This window comes from Anarhichas minor, unplaced genomic scaffold (genome assembly GCF_050575085.1).
Source record: "Anarhichas minor isolate MPS153535 unplaced genomic scaffold, ASM5057508v1 ptg000033l, whole genome shotgun sequence".
Taxonomy (NCBI): domain Eukaryota; kingdom Metazoa; phylum Chordata; class Actinopteri; order Perciformes; family Anarhichadidae; genus Anarhichas; species Anarhichas minor.
This window is the reverse complement of record NW_027466479.1, coordinates 14,358,404-14,378,440: the sequence shown is the minus strand read 5'-3', so window position 1 is coordinate 14,378,440 and position 20,037 is coordinate 14,358,404. Positions and strand designations below refer to the sequence as shown.

General features: G+C 40.8%; 1 protein-coding gene across 1 annotated transcript in view; it reads right to left on the bottom strand.

Moving 5' to 3' along the window:
• The window catches only part of gabbr2 (gamma-aminobutyric acid (GABA) B receptor, 2), a 153,258-nt gene that overhangs the window by 64,324 nt on the left and 68,897 nt on the right, over window positions 1-20,037 (bottom strand). The window contains exons 3-4 of the mRNA XM_076106019.1: window positions 11,485-11,655; window positions 4,035-4,136 (exon numbers count right to left, since the gene is read on the bottom strand). Of these exons, the coding sequence (XP_075962134.1) occupies window positions 4,035-4,136; window positions 11,485-11,655 (273 nt within the window). The remainder of the gene's footprint in view (window positions 1-4,034; window positions 4,137-11,484; window positions 11,656-20,037) is intronic.

Genomic DNA, 20,037 nt, shown 5'->3' with positions numbered 1-20,037 from the left:
CATGCGTATGTATAGTACTGTACAAACACAAGCACAGGCCTGTATGAACACATGTTCACACAAGTGGATGGTGACAAACGCACACATCACAGTACAACATTACCCTAAAGCTAATCCAATAATACTGATTTTGATTCTGTTTTGATGAATCAACATATGCTCAACAAAGCTAGAGGTGATGTGTGATGGATGGAGAAAAGTCTATCATAAAGCCCTTATTCAACCACGGCACTTCATACAGAAAGACACCAAATCTAGAAGCAATTTAACAACAAAAAAGGAAATCTGAAAACGAATTTAATGGTGGACCTACTTTAACATTTTGGTATTACTCACCGACAGTTGTCCAATAAACACACCAGCTGTATTTTCAATGAACCTACTGTAGAGTGTTCTGCCTTTATTCTGGATAATGAGAAGCCATTACGAATACAGTTCATGAAGTCATCTTCCCTCAGGCAAGCACTAACATATGTCATGCATCCACAAATCAGAGGGGGCAACCAATCACTGTCATTTTAAATCCAATTCCTCGAGGCGATTAGACACACAAGGAGCTACCCAACAGCCAAACAATGTAGTTATTCCTCTAAATAGATTGGATGTACTGGATATATATTATATAGAGAAATCAGAAAGATTAGTTAGATATATGATGACGGATAAATAGGTGGATATCTATCTGTCTGTTGGTCTGATAGATGCTAATGTGCTACCTGCAACCCTAAGATTTCTTTCAAAACAGAATTATCTATATAGGTTCTAGCATTGCATATGGGAGACACACACACACACACACACACACACACACACACACATACACTAAAGAGTATGAAAACTTTCAGAAAGCCGAGCAGTTCAATCTAAAGGCTTCTTTTGTGGTTTCTTATTAAAGCCAGAAAGCATTCTGAGACATTTAAAGGGGTCTTTTGTAAGAAGCCCTAAGTGGTGTGTGTGTGTGTGTGCGTGTGTGTGTGTGTGTGTAAAGTGCAAGTGGCTGCTCAATCACACTGCCCTACACTGGAGGAAAGGCACTTAACCCAAATGACTCCAGCCACGGCGTAGGACCACAATATCAGTATAAATTCTGGCCTGCCTGGCAAAAACATGAAAAGACTGTGTATGGTGTGCAAGGGCGTGAGTGAGTGTGTTGTGTTTGTTTATCTAGATGGACTAGGTCACTACAGGGCTCCACATCACCCTTGTTGCTTGAGCTTTTATATAACTATAACAATAATTGCTTAGTGTTAAGGGCAGCCTTGCCTGCTTTACCCGTGACAGGGTTGTTTGTAACTTTATGATGGTGATTTATACGTGATAATGGTTTCAGTAATACTGTTCCTTATAAGCCCAATCAGGCACTGTTAAGGCTTATTAGGCGCACACACACACACACACACACACACACACACACACACATACTAATGATGGTAGTTTTTATGAGCTTATGGGAGATGGGATTTGTAGACTGGCAATGTGTTGCTACTTCCACATTAAACCTAAACCATCTCCCCTCATGTCTGTTTGTAATGATTTCTGTGCATACAGATTTGTTTGTTTGTGTTTGATCGGTAATTGATCCTAGGTGATCAATTACATGTTATACATACTGTTATGACCACATATGTGGCATTATTATCTGAACTGGCCTTTAAAATAAAAGTTTGTCAGTATGCGTCATAATATCTGAGCATTTCTGACCTTGTCAACAAACTCAAACACAATCTGCTAACCGTTAGAGTTTCAGATCTAGAATATGGTGGAAGGAGGACCGTGTTTTCTGTTTTCACAGTGAGAGATTCTTCCTGGAACCTGGTGGGATTTGGGGATTTGGACAAGCAGAGGTGCTTCATCAGAGAAAAACACTGCAGATTACAGGAACTGCAGCTCTGATGATATTATCAATAACAGATAATATGAAATGGACAAACTTATAATGATAATATCTGTGCAAACCATTTGTCTTGAGCCTTGTCCTCTTTCTTTTCAGGCCCACAAGACAATACAGCAAGCAAAACTCATTCTGTATTAAAGACAAGTTTTGTTTACAACCGGGAGTCTATTAGTATATTATATGTTTAAATCATGGCCAATAAACAGCACCAACGGGGCTACAGAGGTAAGGTGGATATGTGTGCTCAGACCACCAAATACATTCACAACCCAAGGGGGACACTGAGTTCTAAAATTGGAAATAGCTGCTTTTCAAATAATGTATTAAGCAAAGGATAAGTTAAAGTTTTACATATGAACGATATTTGAGAATAATATTGAAAGTTATACATGTATGGAGGGTCCTTTGTCATGCCAAAATTGCTGCATCAGTGAGGCAAAAAAATGTTGAAAAAGAAATGGACCTTTCCTACGTCATATCTGCGGGGTAAGAGTCCTGAATGCATGATGAATAATTCAATCATGATAAATAATAAAGTGTTTTGGACTTAATTTAGATTTCAGGACATTTATTCTCATGTGGCCCTCTATCGAATGCAAGCTCCCTTAATTGACCTTCAGTCACCAAAAATGTTAAAAAGCCCTGGTCTATAAAATGTATGCTATCATTGTTATTTTAATGTTCAATTAGAAGAAGAAAAAAAACTTGATTGTGGGTAAAATTAGAAGGTACGTATGGGGGTTTCATGTGTAGGCCTGCCTTTGTTTTCTGATGTTGTTTCGTCAGCCTGTCCAGTAACAGGAGAGGAGAAGAGATGAAGATGAAAAAGCAGAAATCGACGAAGAAATGTTGAAGGCTGCTTCGATACCTCGCAGCAGAAATGCCTGTCTGCTTTTTGAATATTCCAGCTGGATCACAGATGTAAGTGCTCTATTTGTGGATCACACAGTGACACCATGGCCCCCTTATCCCCCCCCCCCCCCCCCCCCCCCCCCCCCACACACAGTCGCACATATACAATCACACAACAGAGAACCAAAAAAGAACAGGCTTCACAACGGAATCTGTGTCACCCTCTACCTCATCATATTACGTAGCTGTCGGGGAGACAGAAAACTGCTATTGCGAGAAGAGCGGGAAATGGACCATTAGGGCGTCAGAGTGGCCCCCGCCCACCCTCTCCAAACGTTCTGAAAAGCTTTCGAGGCGACAATGTGATTTGAATATTTAGAGTTGATCAAGGAAGGATGGTGTCAGCTTACAATGTCAGCCCTCAACATTTAGAGTTACACATATATTTTGGGAAAGACGGCTTATCTCGCCGTTCCTTCTCCATCCCTCTGTCTTATCACCTCTCTGTTGCATTTCTTTCAACCTGCTCCATGTTGCATACATCATATCTTCCACTTTTTTTATTTCTCCAACTCTGCTTTCTTCGCTTCCTACATCTTTTCTCTCACTGTGCTACGTAACTTCCTATGAACAAATATATTTAGACTCCTTTACACTGAAACCTTGTATGTTGCCAGTAAAGCTGCACCAGACACCGGGTCATGTATTTGATTTACTTCCATTGACAACGTTTTCTGCTGTAAACAATATGCGGCACTGACTCATTGTTCAAATACAACTGAGGCCAGAAGCATCTCTGACTGCCTGTGGAGAGAGTTTGGATAATTTAGCCTTCAAACTTGACCGTATTTACATCTGATTCTTTTGCATTTTTGCTACATCAAAGCAATGATCTGATCAACCATGCATGTTAGTACAAGGAACAAATGGCTGAAGATATGTAGGTCTAACATCTCAATATTGGCCCAATAATGGTCTACTTCTGTCCTGTCTCATTAAATGTTAAAAGAGAGAAGAAGAAGAAAAAAGAAACCCTGTATGCATGTGTACCAGCCAATACAGTGTCCTTGTTATTAAGCTGCCCTGCTCTATACAGTCAAAGATGGACAATTCTCTGACAACGTATTCATTGTCCAAGATTGACTTTGGATGGCATCAACTCATACACAAATACAGTATTAAAGAAATAAGTAGAATTGTGACTCTCTTCATCTCTTTCATCCGAATAAACCTTGAATCATTTCACTTTTTTATTCGTAGTTTGAATTGTTCAGGAATGATGACTTACCTTGAGCTTCTTGACATTGACACAAGGGTCATTGGAAAAACTTTCTGTATCTGCAATCTGAATGTCTCCTTTCTCCAGCTCGTTAGTTAGATCATTCCTCACCTAAAAGAGGGGGAGAGAGAGAGAGAGAGAGAGAGAGAGAGAGAGAGAGAGAGAGAGAGAAGGCGTTGATAATTTACCATGTCATTTGTTCATTGCTCTGTTCACGGTATGAACCTTTATGGGTGACACTCCCCCGGGAACTTCCTGGTTGTCGTCTAAAAAGACAACTGTCCTACACGTTCCTTGTCACATGGATTGACATTATTTTTTGATTCATAACTGGCCATTCAAAATTGAGGATAAAGGGGGGAAATGCAGGGAAAAAACATTCATGTAATCAAAAAAGATTGCCATTCAAAACAAATGTGTGAATCCATTGATGAGCTATAATCAACTTACTTCCAGTAGCTGTAAACTCCACGAGAAACAATCGATGAGGTTGAAGTAAAAGCTAATAGAGTATGATGGATTAAATAAGCATATATATTTCTGCTTACTTAATTTAACTCCGACTATGATCTTGAAATATAAGTAGAACCCTTTTGTTCAAAACAAAAATGTTTGAATACATTTTTCAAACAAAACCATCACAGGATATCTTGCTGACAATTTCCCATACACCTCTTAACAATAATACTTCAAGTTTTTAGATCTTATATCTGTATACAATGTATATACAGTAATGTGTATACAGTATGTACAAAACAAGATAGATAGATGCAGGCTATTTAATGTTTCGAGCTTGTGTCTGAATGCTGTATCTTAAACTGTGAGTGGAAAGACAGAAACACAAGCGTCTTAACATCACAGCATGACAGAGACATATTGCTACGGAAGACATCAAAAATCGTCATCATTATGATTTAACTCTCTCTGTTCAATGTGGATTGTAACATCTGTCAAACATATATGTGTTTGTTTTTTTCAGAATGACGCAAGAAAGCACAATTTTATGCATTGCATTGTCTCAACTGGTAAAAGAAAATGATATATTTATAAAAGATAAGACAAATGTACAGTACTGTAAATGTATCTGCAGCAACTGAACATCTGCTTTGATGTATTGGTTCAGTGGAATGCTGGGTAATGGGATCAGAGAAAAAGGAGAATGGAGCAAGTACCCCACAGTGATGGCGAGCTTGAGGTGGTTTATCAAACTGCCTCTCGCTTTCTCTCCCCTAACAAACACACATACTAGGATTCATCCCTCTGGCTTCCCTCCTCAAACTACAGTTTTAGAAAAGGCCTTTTTTTCACCGCAGACATTTTGACTTGTCATAGAAGGAAAAGCACAATTGTAACTGATACCATTAATGATAGCTCTGTTCCATTTAGGTGCTCTAGTAAGGCAGGACAATGAGCCAGCATGCACAATATCAGGGCCCTGGCATGGGACCAACTCCATGGAAAGCAAACATTATAAATGTTACGCCTGTGTCGTCAAAACGTCTGGTGTGAGAACGATCTACAGTACACATGCTGAGGTTTACTGTTGACATCTTGTCCTTTCTCTTTGGCCTTTTTTTTTTCTGATGTCCTCCGGCCATGCCCTGCAGCCATCGGCCTCTCCACCTTCATCCGAGAGTTTGGCATTAGGGGCCATGATGAGACATCAGAGAGGGTGTGCGCTCAAATGGGCATCAATGAGACAACATGTGACAGTTGAAGGCCCTGTGTGTTTGCCCTACATTTGTCTGTAATCGTACGTGTGCCATTGGTTGTTTCCATATTTATGTTTCCTATATTGCTTCAAATACATATTGGGGACTGCCATGGCTATGAATGGAATTAGTTTTATACATAGAAACACTGTTCCTTGAGTTAGACTTCATCCAAAATCCATGTTTAGCTTGAAATTTCCTCATTGAAAGATAATGAAGGGTTGGATCAGCCTGAATTTATAATATTTATAATGACAGGTTGTCATCACAGAACAAAGGCATCAAAACCTGCATGGAAACTTTACAAACCATTCCTCCAGCATATACTTCCACTAGTTTCAGAGACAAATGGAGAGCAACATCCTGACTGGCAAACATATTTATTCATTTAGCCCTATTTAGACAAAAATAAAACTGTGGAATATACTGCAGTGGAAAGCAGAGTGGATTATGGTGAATGAGTGGTTTATTTTCTATGGACAATTTTACTGTGGTCTGTGCTGTTAAAAGTTAGGATTATTGCGATCAATTTTAAATTCAACCCGACCAAAGCCATGTTCTCTTTCAATACAAAAACTACAAGCTTCAGTTTTAGGCCTACATGGTGTAAGTGTTTCATATTTAAAAGATGGATTTCAGGTGTACCACTTCACAAATAGCTACAGCACATCGAAGTATAGTGTGAACATAGTTACAGCAGTAAGCATTCCCAATTATATAGTCCATGACTGCTATCACTACCATTAAATCCACCACCGCTTTCTTTTGTTACTGTTCAAATACGCCATTACAACTATTTCATGCAATAGACTAGAAGATGGCTGCAATCAAATCAATGAAATTCAACTACACCTTTATTTCCCTCATGTCTCTAAATGTCATAATTGTCTGCCCTCCTTCACTCTGTACATGACTCAATCCTGTACAGACATTCCTTCCAATGCACTGCTCGCTGAGCTGAAACAACAAGAGAGGTTGGAGTGGATCAATACAACCAGGTTTTGCACTCGAGGAACAATTGGCGTGGTGGTCTGGACAAGGTACAAAGTCCTGTTGTGCTGAGCGTTGATCTAAAAGGCTTGGCTGCTGCAATGCTAAATAGAAACTAGCATGGACAATAGAGGGTTGCAGCGGGTTAGTTTGGCGTTTGAAGAGGTGTGTTGGAGCGAGCGCACAGGTGAATGGAATAACAACTCGCAATCACATACAAGACAAGTCATGCTGACAGGCAGACACGTAAACATGCACCACATCACAAAGGTTGACACACAAAGCCATTCACGTCAAAAGCCTTTGTCACAAGAGGATTTTAGTGTTGTCGTTTGATTTCGCCATTTCTGCCACTGAGATAGAAATAGACAAATGCATTTGTGCTCTGGTGGAGTGAGTGTGTTAGATAGAGCGAGGGAGGAGGGGTTGGAAGGGAGGGGGACATGGATTGAGGGACGGGAGGAGGGGGAAAAGTGAGCAGCTTTTCCTGCATAACAAAAACATCCTCGATTGGCTGGGCAGCCTGGGAATCCCCAGCAGCAAATACAGAAGACAAATAATCCTACTGCACTTCTGGGCATGCGTGCATGCAGACACACACATGTACACACAAATATGTAAGTACACACCCACACATGATGGACAAAATGACAAAATGTCAGATGCACTCAGTTAGATGTTTGTCAGGTCATTGGTGTCTAGAAAGGACATCAACATAATATGACTTTATTTATATGCAGATTTGCATTCATCACATACTAAATGAAGATGAATTGTTAAGCTGAAGGTGAGGGATACCCTGTGATTGTTTGTGTATATGACAGAATGAAATATCATCCCACACTTTCAATGCCTCTGGATGCTGCCTTTCATTCCACTGACTGAAAATGAAAAACTCTGTCTTCAGAGCTTTGGTTCTCAAGTTGCAGATGTTTTTAATATGCATTGGCAGTACAGCGGTGGGCTTGTGTCATCATTAAAGATTCCATAGTTCATTCAATAATTCCTCTCGACCGAATTGCATATTTTGCAGGGCTGCAATTGAGGATTATTGTCATTATCATTCTTCGATTTAGTATCTCAATTGATCATTAAAAATATAGAAAATGCATGTTACAATTTACAAAAACCACAGGTAGGGTAATGTCTTCAAATGACATGTTCTGTTTTGATCAGTAGGCGATTTGACAGGGGATTAGGGCGGAATGTTGTCCCCGCTGTTAGCAAAATTACCAAAATGCATCCCTCTTGTTAACCTGCCATCCCCTAGTCGCAGGGAGAGAGCAGGGGCAGAGGGGCTGTTAAGTTGAGTGTGTCTATGCCTGACTCATTAATCCTTTGTTTGACTGAGGTTTGTTTAAGTTGGACTTTATGGCCCAGAACAACAAACCGGGTTCATCCCCTCTGTTAAAAATTAACAAATCGCCAACTGGTTTTGACCAATAGTCCAAAAGATAGTTAGTTTAATATTATATCACAAGGGACAAAAAACAGCTAAGCCTACCAATTGACGAGCTGGAATTAAGGGATGTTTTGTTTTTCTGTTTAATGAATGATCTGCATGATTAATGCATTTTAATAGCAGCCGATTCATTTTCTGTTGATTGACTAATTGTTTCACCTTCAATATTCTGTAACATTAAAGTAGATGCACTGACTTTTAATCAAAGCTCATGCGCTTTCAAAATCATGAAACTAACAATTACCGGCTAAGCTTTATACTTGCATCCAAACAAATGCACCCAAAAAATAACAATCACACCCTTCAGCCAACAGAAAGACAGACTAAAGTGAGTGCCCTCATGCAGAGTAAGTGAGGAGCTTTAATGATTCAGATGGTACCAGCATGACACAGTGAGACAAACACACTGCTGTGGTCTAACCTCAAATAATTAACACATCATTTCCAGGCATGTGCGTAAGTCCCTTTGCAGTGACGGGTGTGACTGCATGTGCGTGTGTTTATTAGTGTCACACATAGACACAAGACAGGTGCCTTTTATCATCACATCTGTCTGTCTGAGCCTGGCGCACATGTACCTGAACCTTTACAATGCAGATGTACAGCAAACAGACAAAGCAGAGGACGGGACATTTTCATGCAATTTACACATCTGTCCCTCATACTGTGTGCTACATTGCCAAATAAATCTCCATGTAAATCCCACAGTTCAGACTATAATGCCAGTCATGTGCTTCTACAAACGAGCGTGACAAACGGTTGTGCTACAACCTGATGACAAGCCCTCGAATGGCTTCCTCTCGTGGCCTTACATGCCCCGTACAAATCGCATGACTGAATCATTCTGCAGAGGAATTTATCCATTGCATGGTTATTTCTAACAAACAGCTGCTGATGGCTTAAGAAAACTTGTGTAATGCATAAACCACGGCAACCAACAAGCAATTTTTAGATGGTAAGGGACCTCGGAGAGAGTGGCTGCTGAGAGAGTAACTTTACCTAAATGTATCAGCAGGCATAGTGTAATTAAACAGTTGAGCTCAGAGGGTTCCAGGCAGAGGACAGAGTCCTAATCCTGTTCTCAGGTCTGTCATCTGACTGGCTGATGATGGCTGATCTGTTCCTGATTGAGCCCTGTCGGTCTGGCAATCTCTATAATGTTGATTACTCTGTGTGTGTGTGTGTTCATGTATATGTGTGTTTGTTATGTGGACAGACACCTTAGCTATACCTTAGCTCACACTAGCTATACCTAGCCTAGCGTCCCCCCACCCACTCTCCCAACCCGTGTGTGCGTGCGTGTGTGTGTGTGTGTGTGTGTGTGTGTGTGTGTGCGTGTGCGTGTGTGTGTGTTCAATAGCGTCTAACAATAGAGGTGACGAGCTGGCTTTAGCTTACAGGGGATAGTTCCAGATGACATCATACTGTATGGGTGTGTGGTGTGTGTGTGTGGTGTGCATGGCCCTGACTGAATCCCTAACAAGCGTTACATAACATTAACCTCTTCTTCATGGGAAACAGCACATCTGTAGATCAATAAGCAGTTAGCCACGATGGCTACTTCTGTGGCCTCTTTCTGGTACATCTTTAGTCCGAATCAGAGACAAGTTTGAAATGATAAATGTAAAAAAACAATTATTTGTAAAGCTATAAGAGGCTGTCACAGCTTGCCCCCAAATACACATTGTTTGGTTGTCGTTTCCTAAATCTCTACGGAGGTGGAGATGGAGACGCAAACGTAGCACAACCCATAGAGTCACAATAGCCACATTTAAGGAGAATACGCCAGATTGAAATAAACCAGAATTATTCTTAAATGGAACAATGCAATCAGTATAGGAAGGTTACCAAATAAACTCATAATGCATTGTATTGTTATTTTGTTTTCTTTGGCAGTATCCAAACAGCATTTTGCATTTTGCAACAACCATTTGTCTTTCTACATGCCACCATGATTTCCAGATGAACCAAAAACCGACGTGCTGTGAAGTTGACAGAGGATTGTACAAATCAAAGTACGGAAGCGATGCTTGCATATTTGTAAATCAGGATTAGAGGCCAATCTCGTGGCAGGTTGATTGAATCGGGCCGCCCGTCTCCCTCCCGTCCTAAGCCCCTTTGGCGCTTTCAGGAGGGGAGAGATAAAGGGATTTGGGCTCTCTGAGATTTGTAGTGAGACTTCTTATACACGCCCCAGCCCCCTCCCCCCACCCCCCACCCCCAGTTGCTGAGCAGATTGTTTTGAACCAGGGCCTCGAGGCAAAAGCTCACAATGTGTTTCTCTTTCAATACCTCTGACATGGCTTTTATTAACTGAATGTTCCTGTGTCGCTGATGTGATAAAATGCTCGGTAAAGGTATGACACGTGTATGTTTCACTACTGTTTAACCACAAACAGGAACAATTTTGTCTCGCTAGTTACCATCGATTTTGATATGACATGGTTTTAACTTGTAAGATATTTATAAATGATTTGGATTATTATATCTCTTATTTATTTCAATGTAAAAGGCTGCCTGACACTCAGTATAATAGAGGAAAGGACCTTTTCTTGGAGAATGCAACATTTCATATTTTGTCATATTTGCTAAAATTATCATTACATCCCGACACCAATCATTAAACCAAATGCTCTGTCAAAAACAGAAATAGATCCTGTATCTGTTGCTGTCGTAGGACTTGTGCATCACCGGAGTCTTCCAGCTTCACAATATAGCCATGTTCATTGTTTACGGTCTTAATGATAATCTTGGGGGAGTGGCTTTGGAAGGAGGCCTGAAGGTATACGGGCTGTCAGTGCTGCTAGCTACTTTCATTAGGAAAGAGTTGGCAACAGTTGGCTCGGTTTTCCGGTTGAATATGTTTTTCAAATCTTGCTTAGTCTTGCTAGTTTCTCTAGATTACTAACCCTAGTTTTAATATTGATTGAATGCATGCAAATACTGCATTTTGGTCTGAGGACGAATTATTGAGCAATATATTATTTCAATAATACTGAATTGTTGAATTTATATTACTCATTCGAAAAAAACAACATCCACAATGATTTAAAACCTCAAAATGCAATGATTGAACTAATCACGGCCCAGCACACGCCACAACAGGCACCTGGTTTCTTTATGTAGAGAAAACTGAGGTTGCAGTGCCTTTTGATGGAGAGAAATCTAAATACTAGCTGTACTTACATCAAAAGTGGCTCTCATTAGCTGTGCATGCTCTCTGTAACAGCTCACGCATGCAAACGTTTACACATCAAAATGTAGTCTCTTGAAAGAATGAACAAGGAACACTGACCTCTGAGAACCTCTGCACATCCTGTGTGAGGGTTCCCACACGGCTCCAGTTGTAGAAGTTGAGAAACTTCACTACCGCTGGGTTCACGGCATTGTCTGATGGGACGGTGCGGAAGAAGTTGGGGTACTTTTTCTTGTCTCCCAGAACTGGGGTTGTTGCTGCGAAGGACAGCTGAAATGACAAAAGAGAGAAATATTCAGTGAGCTTTGAGTCTGTCTAAGTAATATAAGTACTCAGGCTGACGCCGCTTGAACTGTTGGTACAGTAGCACTTATAAGTACTGTGTTGCTGAACCTATACCGGGTGGCCGATTTCAGATGTGCCCTGGCTTTGGGCAGTGGCCTCTGTCATTTCAGGGATTAAACCATCGCAGGGCGGCAGTGATAAACACACTCATTCATGGTCTAAGTGTGTGAACAAATCAACTCTTTTAAATGACTTCAAATGTCAGCGAAATAGCCCCTTCATAATGTAAATGTAAACAGATCTGTAAATATTGGGTGGAATTGATGACCCCCGTTTGCATGACCTTTCAAATTGGCTTCATACTGTGCATGTGCGTGTGTGTCTTGGTGTATTTATAGGCGTGTGAATACCTGTTTGTGTGTTACTTTATGTCTTCAATGGCGAGAAAAAAGCAGCTCATCAAAGTGATTCAGCTTTGGGTTTGCAAGTTAAAAGCGTTTCTGTTCTACGCATGCAGAGTCCTCGCACGCACGCACACGCACATTTAAGAATAAAATGTGATCAATCTCAAACACTAATATTCTTTTTACAGACACCTAATTTTCAGTTCAACCACTGCAACCTAAGCACATGTCAGGCACATCAATTCATGTTAAAAAAAAAGGGAGGGCATATAAAACTTTGAAAGGTAAACTTTTAAAGTATTTTTCCAGAACATTAACACACTAATGAACTAAATATGATGCGGCAAGCATAAACCCTCACTGAATGCAATTTAGTTGGAAAAGTTGAAGAGTGAAACTAAAGCTGATACTGGTCTACCGTAGTTAAGATGTATCGAGCAATTAAAGTAGTGCAAACATGCTCATTAAACATGATGAGAAAGTCTTCAACCGGTGTTTACTGCATTCATCCAAAATGTAGTCGTTCTCATCTGTGTTTTTCCGTTGCACAGATACACACAGACACCATCACCACCCACAGTCGCAATTGTCCTCGTTTCCACCCATCCCACTTTTCATTTCTCAAGTCCATGCTAATCAGGTTTTGCTCTCTCTCTCTCTCCTCCACTTTGTAGCACATTTTCAACAATAGGTCATTCATTTTCTCAAGAGGCAAACATAGCTGTAATTAATTTTTTGCATTAAGATTAGAATTTGCAAATGAATGTAACAACCTGCACACGCCAGAAGAGGCAAAGATCTGCCACTTAATGCTTGATTTACACTCTATTTAGTTTGAATTGCTTCATAACTGTTACTGGCAGCATCATAGTATTATATTTGTAGAACTGTAACCAACATGTGTGCATAAAAACAACACAGAAACAATAATTTTTCATGATGTATTTTTTGAAAGGCATGTCAGAAAAAGGTATAGACCTGATATAATAAGGCACCGTGCTCTATTTTCAACATCCTATCTTTGGTAATATAATGAGTGATTTGAATCGCTGCAGGGTTAATTACATACTTTGAAGAGATTAAGCAGAACTTGTGATTCATGATAGCAATCAACGCAAGGATATTATAATTCTGACTGAGACCAAGAGGTACACGAGTAGATTTCCTTAACTTGTGCTAAAGCCTTGAGGAGTTCAAGCACCTCCTAACTTTGGGGATGACTGTGATCTTCTCATTAAGCCTCTATCCCTCTCTAGACATTAATCACAGTACTGCTGGTATAATTGTACGCTCATGGAAAAACTCGATTCCCACTGAAAATGTACCGTGCATGGTCGAAAAGGGAGCAACTGACATAGAATGACAGAAATTTGGGAACTTATCAGAGGGCATTCAAAAGTCAAACATTTGTAGAAAGCAGGACTGAGAGTCACAGCAATGTACTATATGGTGTAAGTTGCATGACAGCTATGATAACACAGTTTAATATGACTTGAATGTATTGGGCAGAAATCGTGCAAATCAAAAATTATTTATTTGCAACTGAAATACAGTGACACAAGACATTATCAAAGAATCTGCATGAAGGGCATTAATGTTTGTATTTAAGAATGTTGTCCTGATGCTGTTTCTATAGGAGTCTAAAAAGGACACAAATAGCAGGCCTGCCTTTTTTGTTTTTACACCCTCAACAACATCTTTGTCATCCGCTGAGCCATTTAAGAGGATCCCAAATCTACAAGGCTTCACCCAATCAGTGGGAAACCCTCAGTTTGGCCCTCTAAATCACCACTTTCTGCACAGATCCACAGGGGTTTGTGTTCACACATCAACGAGACAGGCTTTTAAAACAACACATGGATTACAGCCATCAATTAAGCAGGAAGAAAGGCCTTTATCTTGCTACCACTGCTAAATCCAAAATCACCCACTAGCCTAAGAGGGCTTCAAGGGGTCTTTCCGGCGATGCCTTAATCTCCGTTTAGCTATGGCTGTTTGCTACACCCACACTGGGAGATGCTTCTACAGTTCTGTAATAAGAGCTAGTGATCTTCTAAACCCAAATTGATTGCACCAGTCTTCTCCGGACTGCACTGGGAAGATACTTTGTGGTCCACAACCTTATCCATCCATGTTTTAGGTTTGCCTGCCTGTTTTGTAGGAGATGTTTTTGCTTGTTTCATCTGATGCAACACTGAACCGAGAATCCCAGGTAAACTCCAGAAAGAAATATCGACCAATAAAACACATGCTGAATGTAAAACTTCATAGGATTGCAGGTCCTACACTTCTGGTTATCCGTTGTCTTTTAGGGAAAATAACATACATGTTGATTTGAGTTACATGCAAATACAGAAATGTCAGTGATAACGCTTTAAAAAAATGTAAAATCAACAATGAATGATTATTTCTTCGGATTAAATTCAACCAACATTGTTCAATCAGGATGTTAGACTTAAATATTCATATTATTTAACACTTGAGACCACTTGGAGAATCAGAGAAAAAAATCCATTTTTTATTTCATTACTCTTGCAGGAGAACTCTGTCATGCAGTTCACTGAATGCTAGGCCATCACATGTGTGAGTAAAAGCAATATAAGGATCTAAGATTGTATTTTATGCATCAAACTAACTGTTGACTCGAGATAAATCGGTCACTTTGAACCAAAATGGACCATGGAAAGCAAAAAATATCATCAGAGTATTAAAGTTCAATCATGACATTAGACAAGTCTCTCCATCTGTTTGATGTCAGAGCAAAATCTAGGACAGTGACAGAGATATATCTTGTTTGTCCACTGAATCCAGGTCAGCTGATGAGAAGGGCTAAAGTCTTCTACAATGAAATGAAAGATTTTCTTCTCTGACATCTCAAAAAAGCCAAAGTCTACAGGTCAGCTGTGGCACAATTGTGTGAGGACCGTGTATTAAGACAATATGAGAGGGAGCTCCAATGTTTTATTTAAAGAACAGGCCAGTCTTTATCTAACTCTGTACAGCCTTTTTCAAAGGAAAAGCCCAAAAATAGTTCCATGATATCACACATCTGAGAGCAGCAGCTTATGTAAGAGGGTTTTAAAAGAGGGCCAGCCCAAATTGGATGGTCTTTGGTGGAGAGCTCTACACCGGTGGCAGATTTGCACAAGCGGTGTGCACATACACACAGATCACGCATAGGGTAGGGCAGATGCATTCACAGACTCTCTAACCACAGATGTTGCCGATACACAAAATCCACAGCTGCCTTCCTTTGCCTGTAGTAATTGTAAACTGTGGCAACGGGTTTAGGGAAGCTCCTCCCTCTCATCTCACCTCGAGGTCACTTAGGCTCTCGGTGAAACGACTGAGAATGCGTCTGGCCTCACTGAGACATAACGTTTTTTTTGTGAAGACTTGAGGTGAATCTCTGACTCCATAGCAGTGGTGATCTATTCAGACATTCTGTACGCACAGTCGCTTATCACATTCCATTTGAAGTGAGTACAAAAGCTTTGCTGCCGCTCCGTTTGGGCTTTTTCAAGTCACAATCAAACTAGTTTTATGTTGACGCACGGAGGAAAAGTGAGAAAAGGGGCAGGAATAGAAAATAACAGGTACACAGAGACAGAGTCAGAGAAGCAAGGTGAGATGTTTACTGCTGATTCACAGGGTATACCACGAGTGAATAAGGGTTTGTGTATCACAACAGTTAACTGAGTGAATGGATTGTATTTTAAACTTCTGAGGTCCACCGATTTTTGTTGGGCTTTAGGACTTGCAATTGTCACAACTGTTGACTAGGGAGCTGACTCTGAAGCTGTCTGTTAATGTATAGTCAGGGGATCATAATTCATCCGGAGCCAACTTTGATGGCGAGCAATCCAATATTTGTTGAGACATTACACACAAAACAGAAGTGTCGAGCTCAAGGCGGTGCTAAAGGAAAAATCAGGGGATCATAAAAGTCACAGCAGGTTTCATCATCTGGGAACCATAAATGTAAAAAATACTGAGCTACTTCAGTCTGGAGCCAGTCGACTAGCCAACATTGTGACATCCGTGGATGCCATGCAGCTAGTGTGGTTGAAAGTTCCACCCAAAGACTTAGATATAGTTGTTAAAGCCCCCTATTACCAACATCCAATGCAACCTGTCTCTTCGTTTATATCTCCTGCAATATACCTGCCTGATTTGGCATGGGATGGTGCAAAAATTAAAGGCAACAAGCCTGACAACCTTTTCTAGCACAAGCAGTTTGAGGGAGAAATAAGAAAGATACAAGAGTGTGTCTAATCACATTGACGGATCTAATAGCATTGATTGGTCCTAGCGGGACTGCTTCGCAATAGGATCTGCTGCTGCTAATTGTGTGGTTGGCCTTTGAATAATGAAGTGGCTATCATGGAGGGGCTATAGAAAAAAATGAATGGTGGGTAAATATCAGCTGACTCACAGTGCTTTGCTCCTACCTATCATGTTTATTATACCAAAGGTGTTACAAGCTTGGAGGCAACACTCACGCTGGATACAATACTCAGATTCTATGAATAAATTGGAACATGGATATGTTTTGCAACATTATTGATCACCCAGCAGTTTTGATGAATTTCCCATAAAGCCAATAACGATTATGACGAAATCTGAGGCCATAATGAATTTCACACACCGGTAGTCAAGTTACCCGAGTGTCGCATCTGGACTGGATGCATCCCAGAATAACGCACTTTTGAGGTGCTTTGAAGAAACTTCAGCAAGTTATAAAACTGAAAGGAAAGGTTTCATAATTGCAAGGTATAGTACCAAACAACTTCAAACACTCAACCCACCCCTGCCAATAGCTCTACCTTCACCAACAACACAACAGATCCAAAGCCCATCCATCCTGATGGAGCCCCGAGACCCCTTGCAGAGTAATAGCCAGGTAATAGCAGAGCTGTTGATCAGGAAGCACGGAGGTGGTCCTGGGGTTTATTCAATATTCAAGAGAGGCATTTGGTGCACCGTGGGAGCACCCAGCTGGAGAGGTGGCAGTAGGGGGGAAGCTTTGGACCCCACACCGACCACATCCAGAACTCATTAGCACCAGGATGGAGGAGGGAGAAAGAGATGAATAGTGCAGGTAGATAGTGGAGGAATTGAGTGAGAGGTCCAGTGGTGATGAAAGAGACATGGAGTCGGGGAGACAATGGAGGGAGTGCAACAGACAAACGGGGAGTTATGAACAAGGGAAAGAAGAAAGATGAGATAGGAATTATGAGGTATCAAGTGTTATGTGTGCCGTCTGATTATTGATCTCGTACTGCATGGCGAAGCTGGTGTGCGTGGGCCGCAAGAGTATAAGAGAACAATGCACACATATGTCATCTCTTTACATTTTTAAGTTGGGGGTTAAATGGAGAGAATCTGCTTGACTTCACTGCAATTTAGCTCTGGGATGTGAGAGTGATAGAGGATATATTGTCACATGGACTGACTACTTTGAGAGGGATCAGATGTACTAATAGCACACAGTAAAGAAAGTGGCTTCTGATCCATGCAATGCACAGTAGGACGCAGACATTACCTTCACATTGCCTTCTATATGGGCTTGACCAGGCAAGTGTGAGTGTACAGTCACTCTGGTACGAGTATGTACATCAGGTCGACACACGTTTTAATTCAGACCCTGTCACTTGCATGTAGTTCATGTCCAAGCAAAAAGACTAAGACAGGGCGATACGCGGGTAATTTACAATATAAATCCATCAAAAATGTATTAAGAAGCGTGATGAATTGTCACCACATTTAAACACCCCCAAAACATATAGGCTGTATTTTTACTGGACAGTTAAGACATAAACACACTCAATAGCTCGGAGCTATTTTAAATAGGACATTAGCCATGTGTGTGCGTTTACTTTGTGTGTCTAAATGTGTTGCACTGTTTGTGCTGAGCGTCCACACAGGCGCTGGGGGAAGTGGAAGCTGACTGATATGGTGCTGGTAAACAGATGATATGAGTATATATATATATATATACATAGACATGAGAAGAATCCAGATAATATAATAATTGAGGCCTTTTGAACCCTATTATTGAAAGCAATTGTTGGCATGCCTTCTTCTGAAGGAATAAAACACAGAAGCATGATAATTAAAATAAAATATTGTACCGTGTAGTAGTACTGATTCACTAACAACATTTAACATGTCATTGGTTTGACATTTCATCCTCAGCCTCTTAAAGCGGTTTGATTAGGTAAGACGTATATAATTCAAATGTAAAATATGAGGTGCACAGTGAAGAATACAGCTGTCAGTTATGAATAATATTTGATGCTTGCTCCTGGGGTTTAAAACAAAAAATAATCCCCATATGATCACTATAAAAGGTAGACAGGAAAACTTTCAGAAAAAGTCCAAATAGAAGAATAAACATATAGTGATAGAAACGTCAAAACAACAGTGAAAGCCCTCTTCATTTGTGCACTAACACTGCTCCGTACTGTGGCAGGACATAGTACACATCAGTACATACTAGCACAACTGGCCTCTAGACAGGTGAGTGATGTGGCGGTCGCCTCCTCTGTAATAGCTTATGGCCTGCTGTGGCCCCTATTTAATCATGCCAATCACGTTGTAGCTAATGCCATGTACACACGCACCCACACGCAGACTGAGTGATGTTCTGTTTATGTTGTTGGCCTTGCACAACACCCCAGCACATCACTCTTATCTCAGGTCAATTGTTTTCATCCCCAGTCTCTTTTATCACTCTTTCCTTCCTCATATTACAGACATGAGCTTCACTCGACTGGGACATTGTCAAGTACAAATCACCATTCTGGACAAATGTCAGGACAGATAATATGAGGAAGAGCTCGAAGGGTCCGATGACAGGTCTAATGTGATTAAAATGATGTATCTTCTTTTTATGTCAGGATTGGTCATGCGATTGCAAATCATTTGCACAACCAAATCCTTTCACCTGCATCGTAACATGTGTTTAAACTTGCAGCACAAGGTGTGATGCTTGGGAGTGGCCTTGTCTGAGGAACTAAACCGGGTGCTGGGCTAGCATTGAAGCTTTCCTGTGTCGTGTTCAACGTTTGGATTGCCCTGCACGAGCATTCAATTATACACGCACTGCTGCTGAATTGCTGCCGTGCGAGGCAGAGGCTTTCATTTACTCGCCGCAGGTATTTCAATCACGGACATCCAACCCACACATGCAACGCCTCTTCTACTATGGTTACCCTTGTTCAGTTTAGTCCACACACCATGGACAAGTGTTAGTGTCGGAAGAACAAGTTGTACATGAAAAAGTGAGGAAAGGGCTTATGAGATAGAAAAGAGAGAGAATTTCTACCCAAATCTGTCATCGTAAACACAATAAACCACCCACAAAATGTATACTTTTTTTCTAAAGTCATCTATCAAACCAACTAAGCATTCTGATAATAAAAAAGGCAAGATATCCGGCTCAAGCTGAACGGGTCAAGGCTCTAGTTAATCATTGAAAGGCTGATGGTTGCTCATCTCACTTGTTAAAGCTGTGTAAAGCAGTTTGAGCTCAGATTAAGATCATTAGCCTCTTCCCTCAAGCTTACCACTTAAAGCTTCATCACTGACACAGGCTGCATAGTGAAGGAAGCTTGTGGACTCTATTCTACGGTCATGGCCGATCTCAGGGCTCGACTTGGCTGACACAATCAAACTTGCGAAATATCTGTCGCTGAGCTTGATATGTCTCATGTCAACAGTACGTGTCTGCATGTATATAACTTTGGCTAATAAGTTAGCTATAAAGAGACACATGAACATGCATGCAGGAAGCAGTAACCCTCTCCAGCTGATCTTACATTACTAAATAACTAATTTGTCGTACAGCATGTGCTAGGCATGTGAGATGTGGCCGTTCAGTGGACCATTAATCAATAGACGGTGTCACTTGTGAAAGATGGGGACCCCCCCCTCCCCCCTCCTCCTCCTCCTCCTCCTC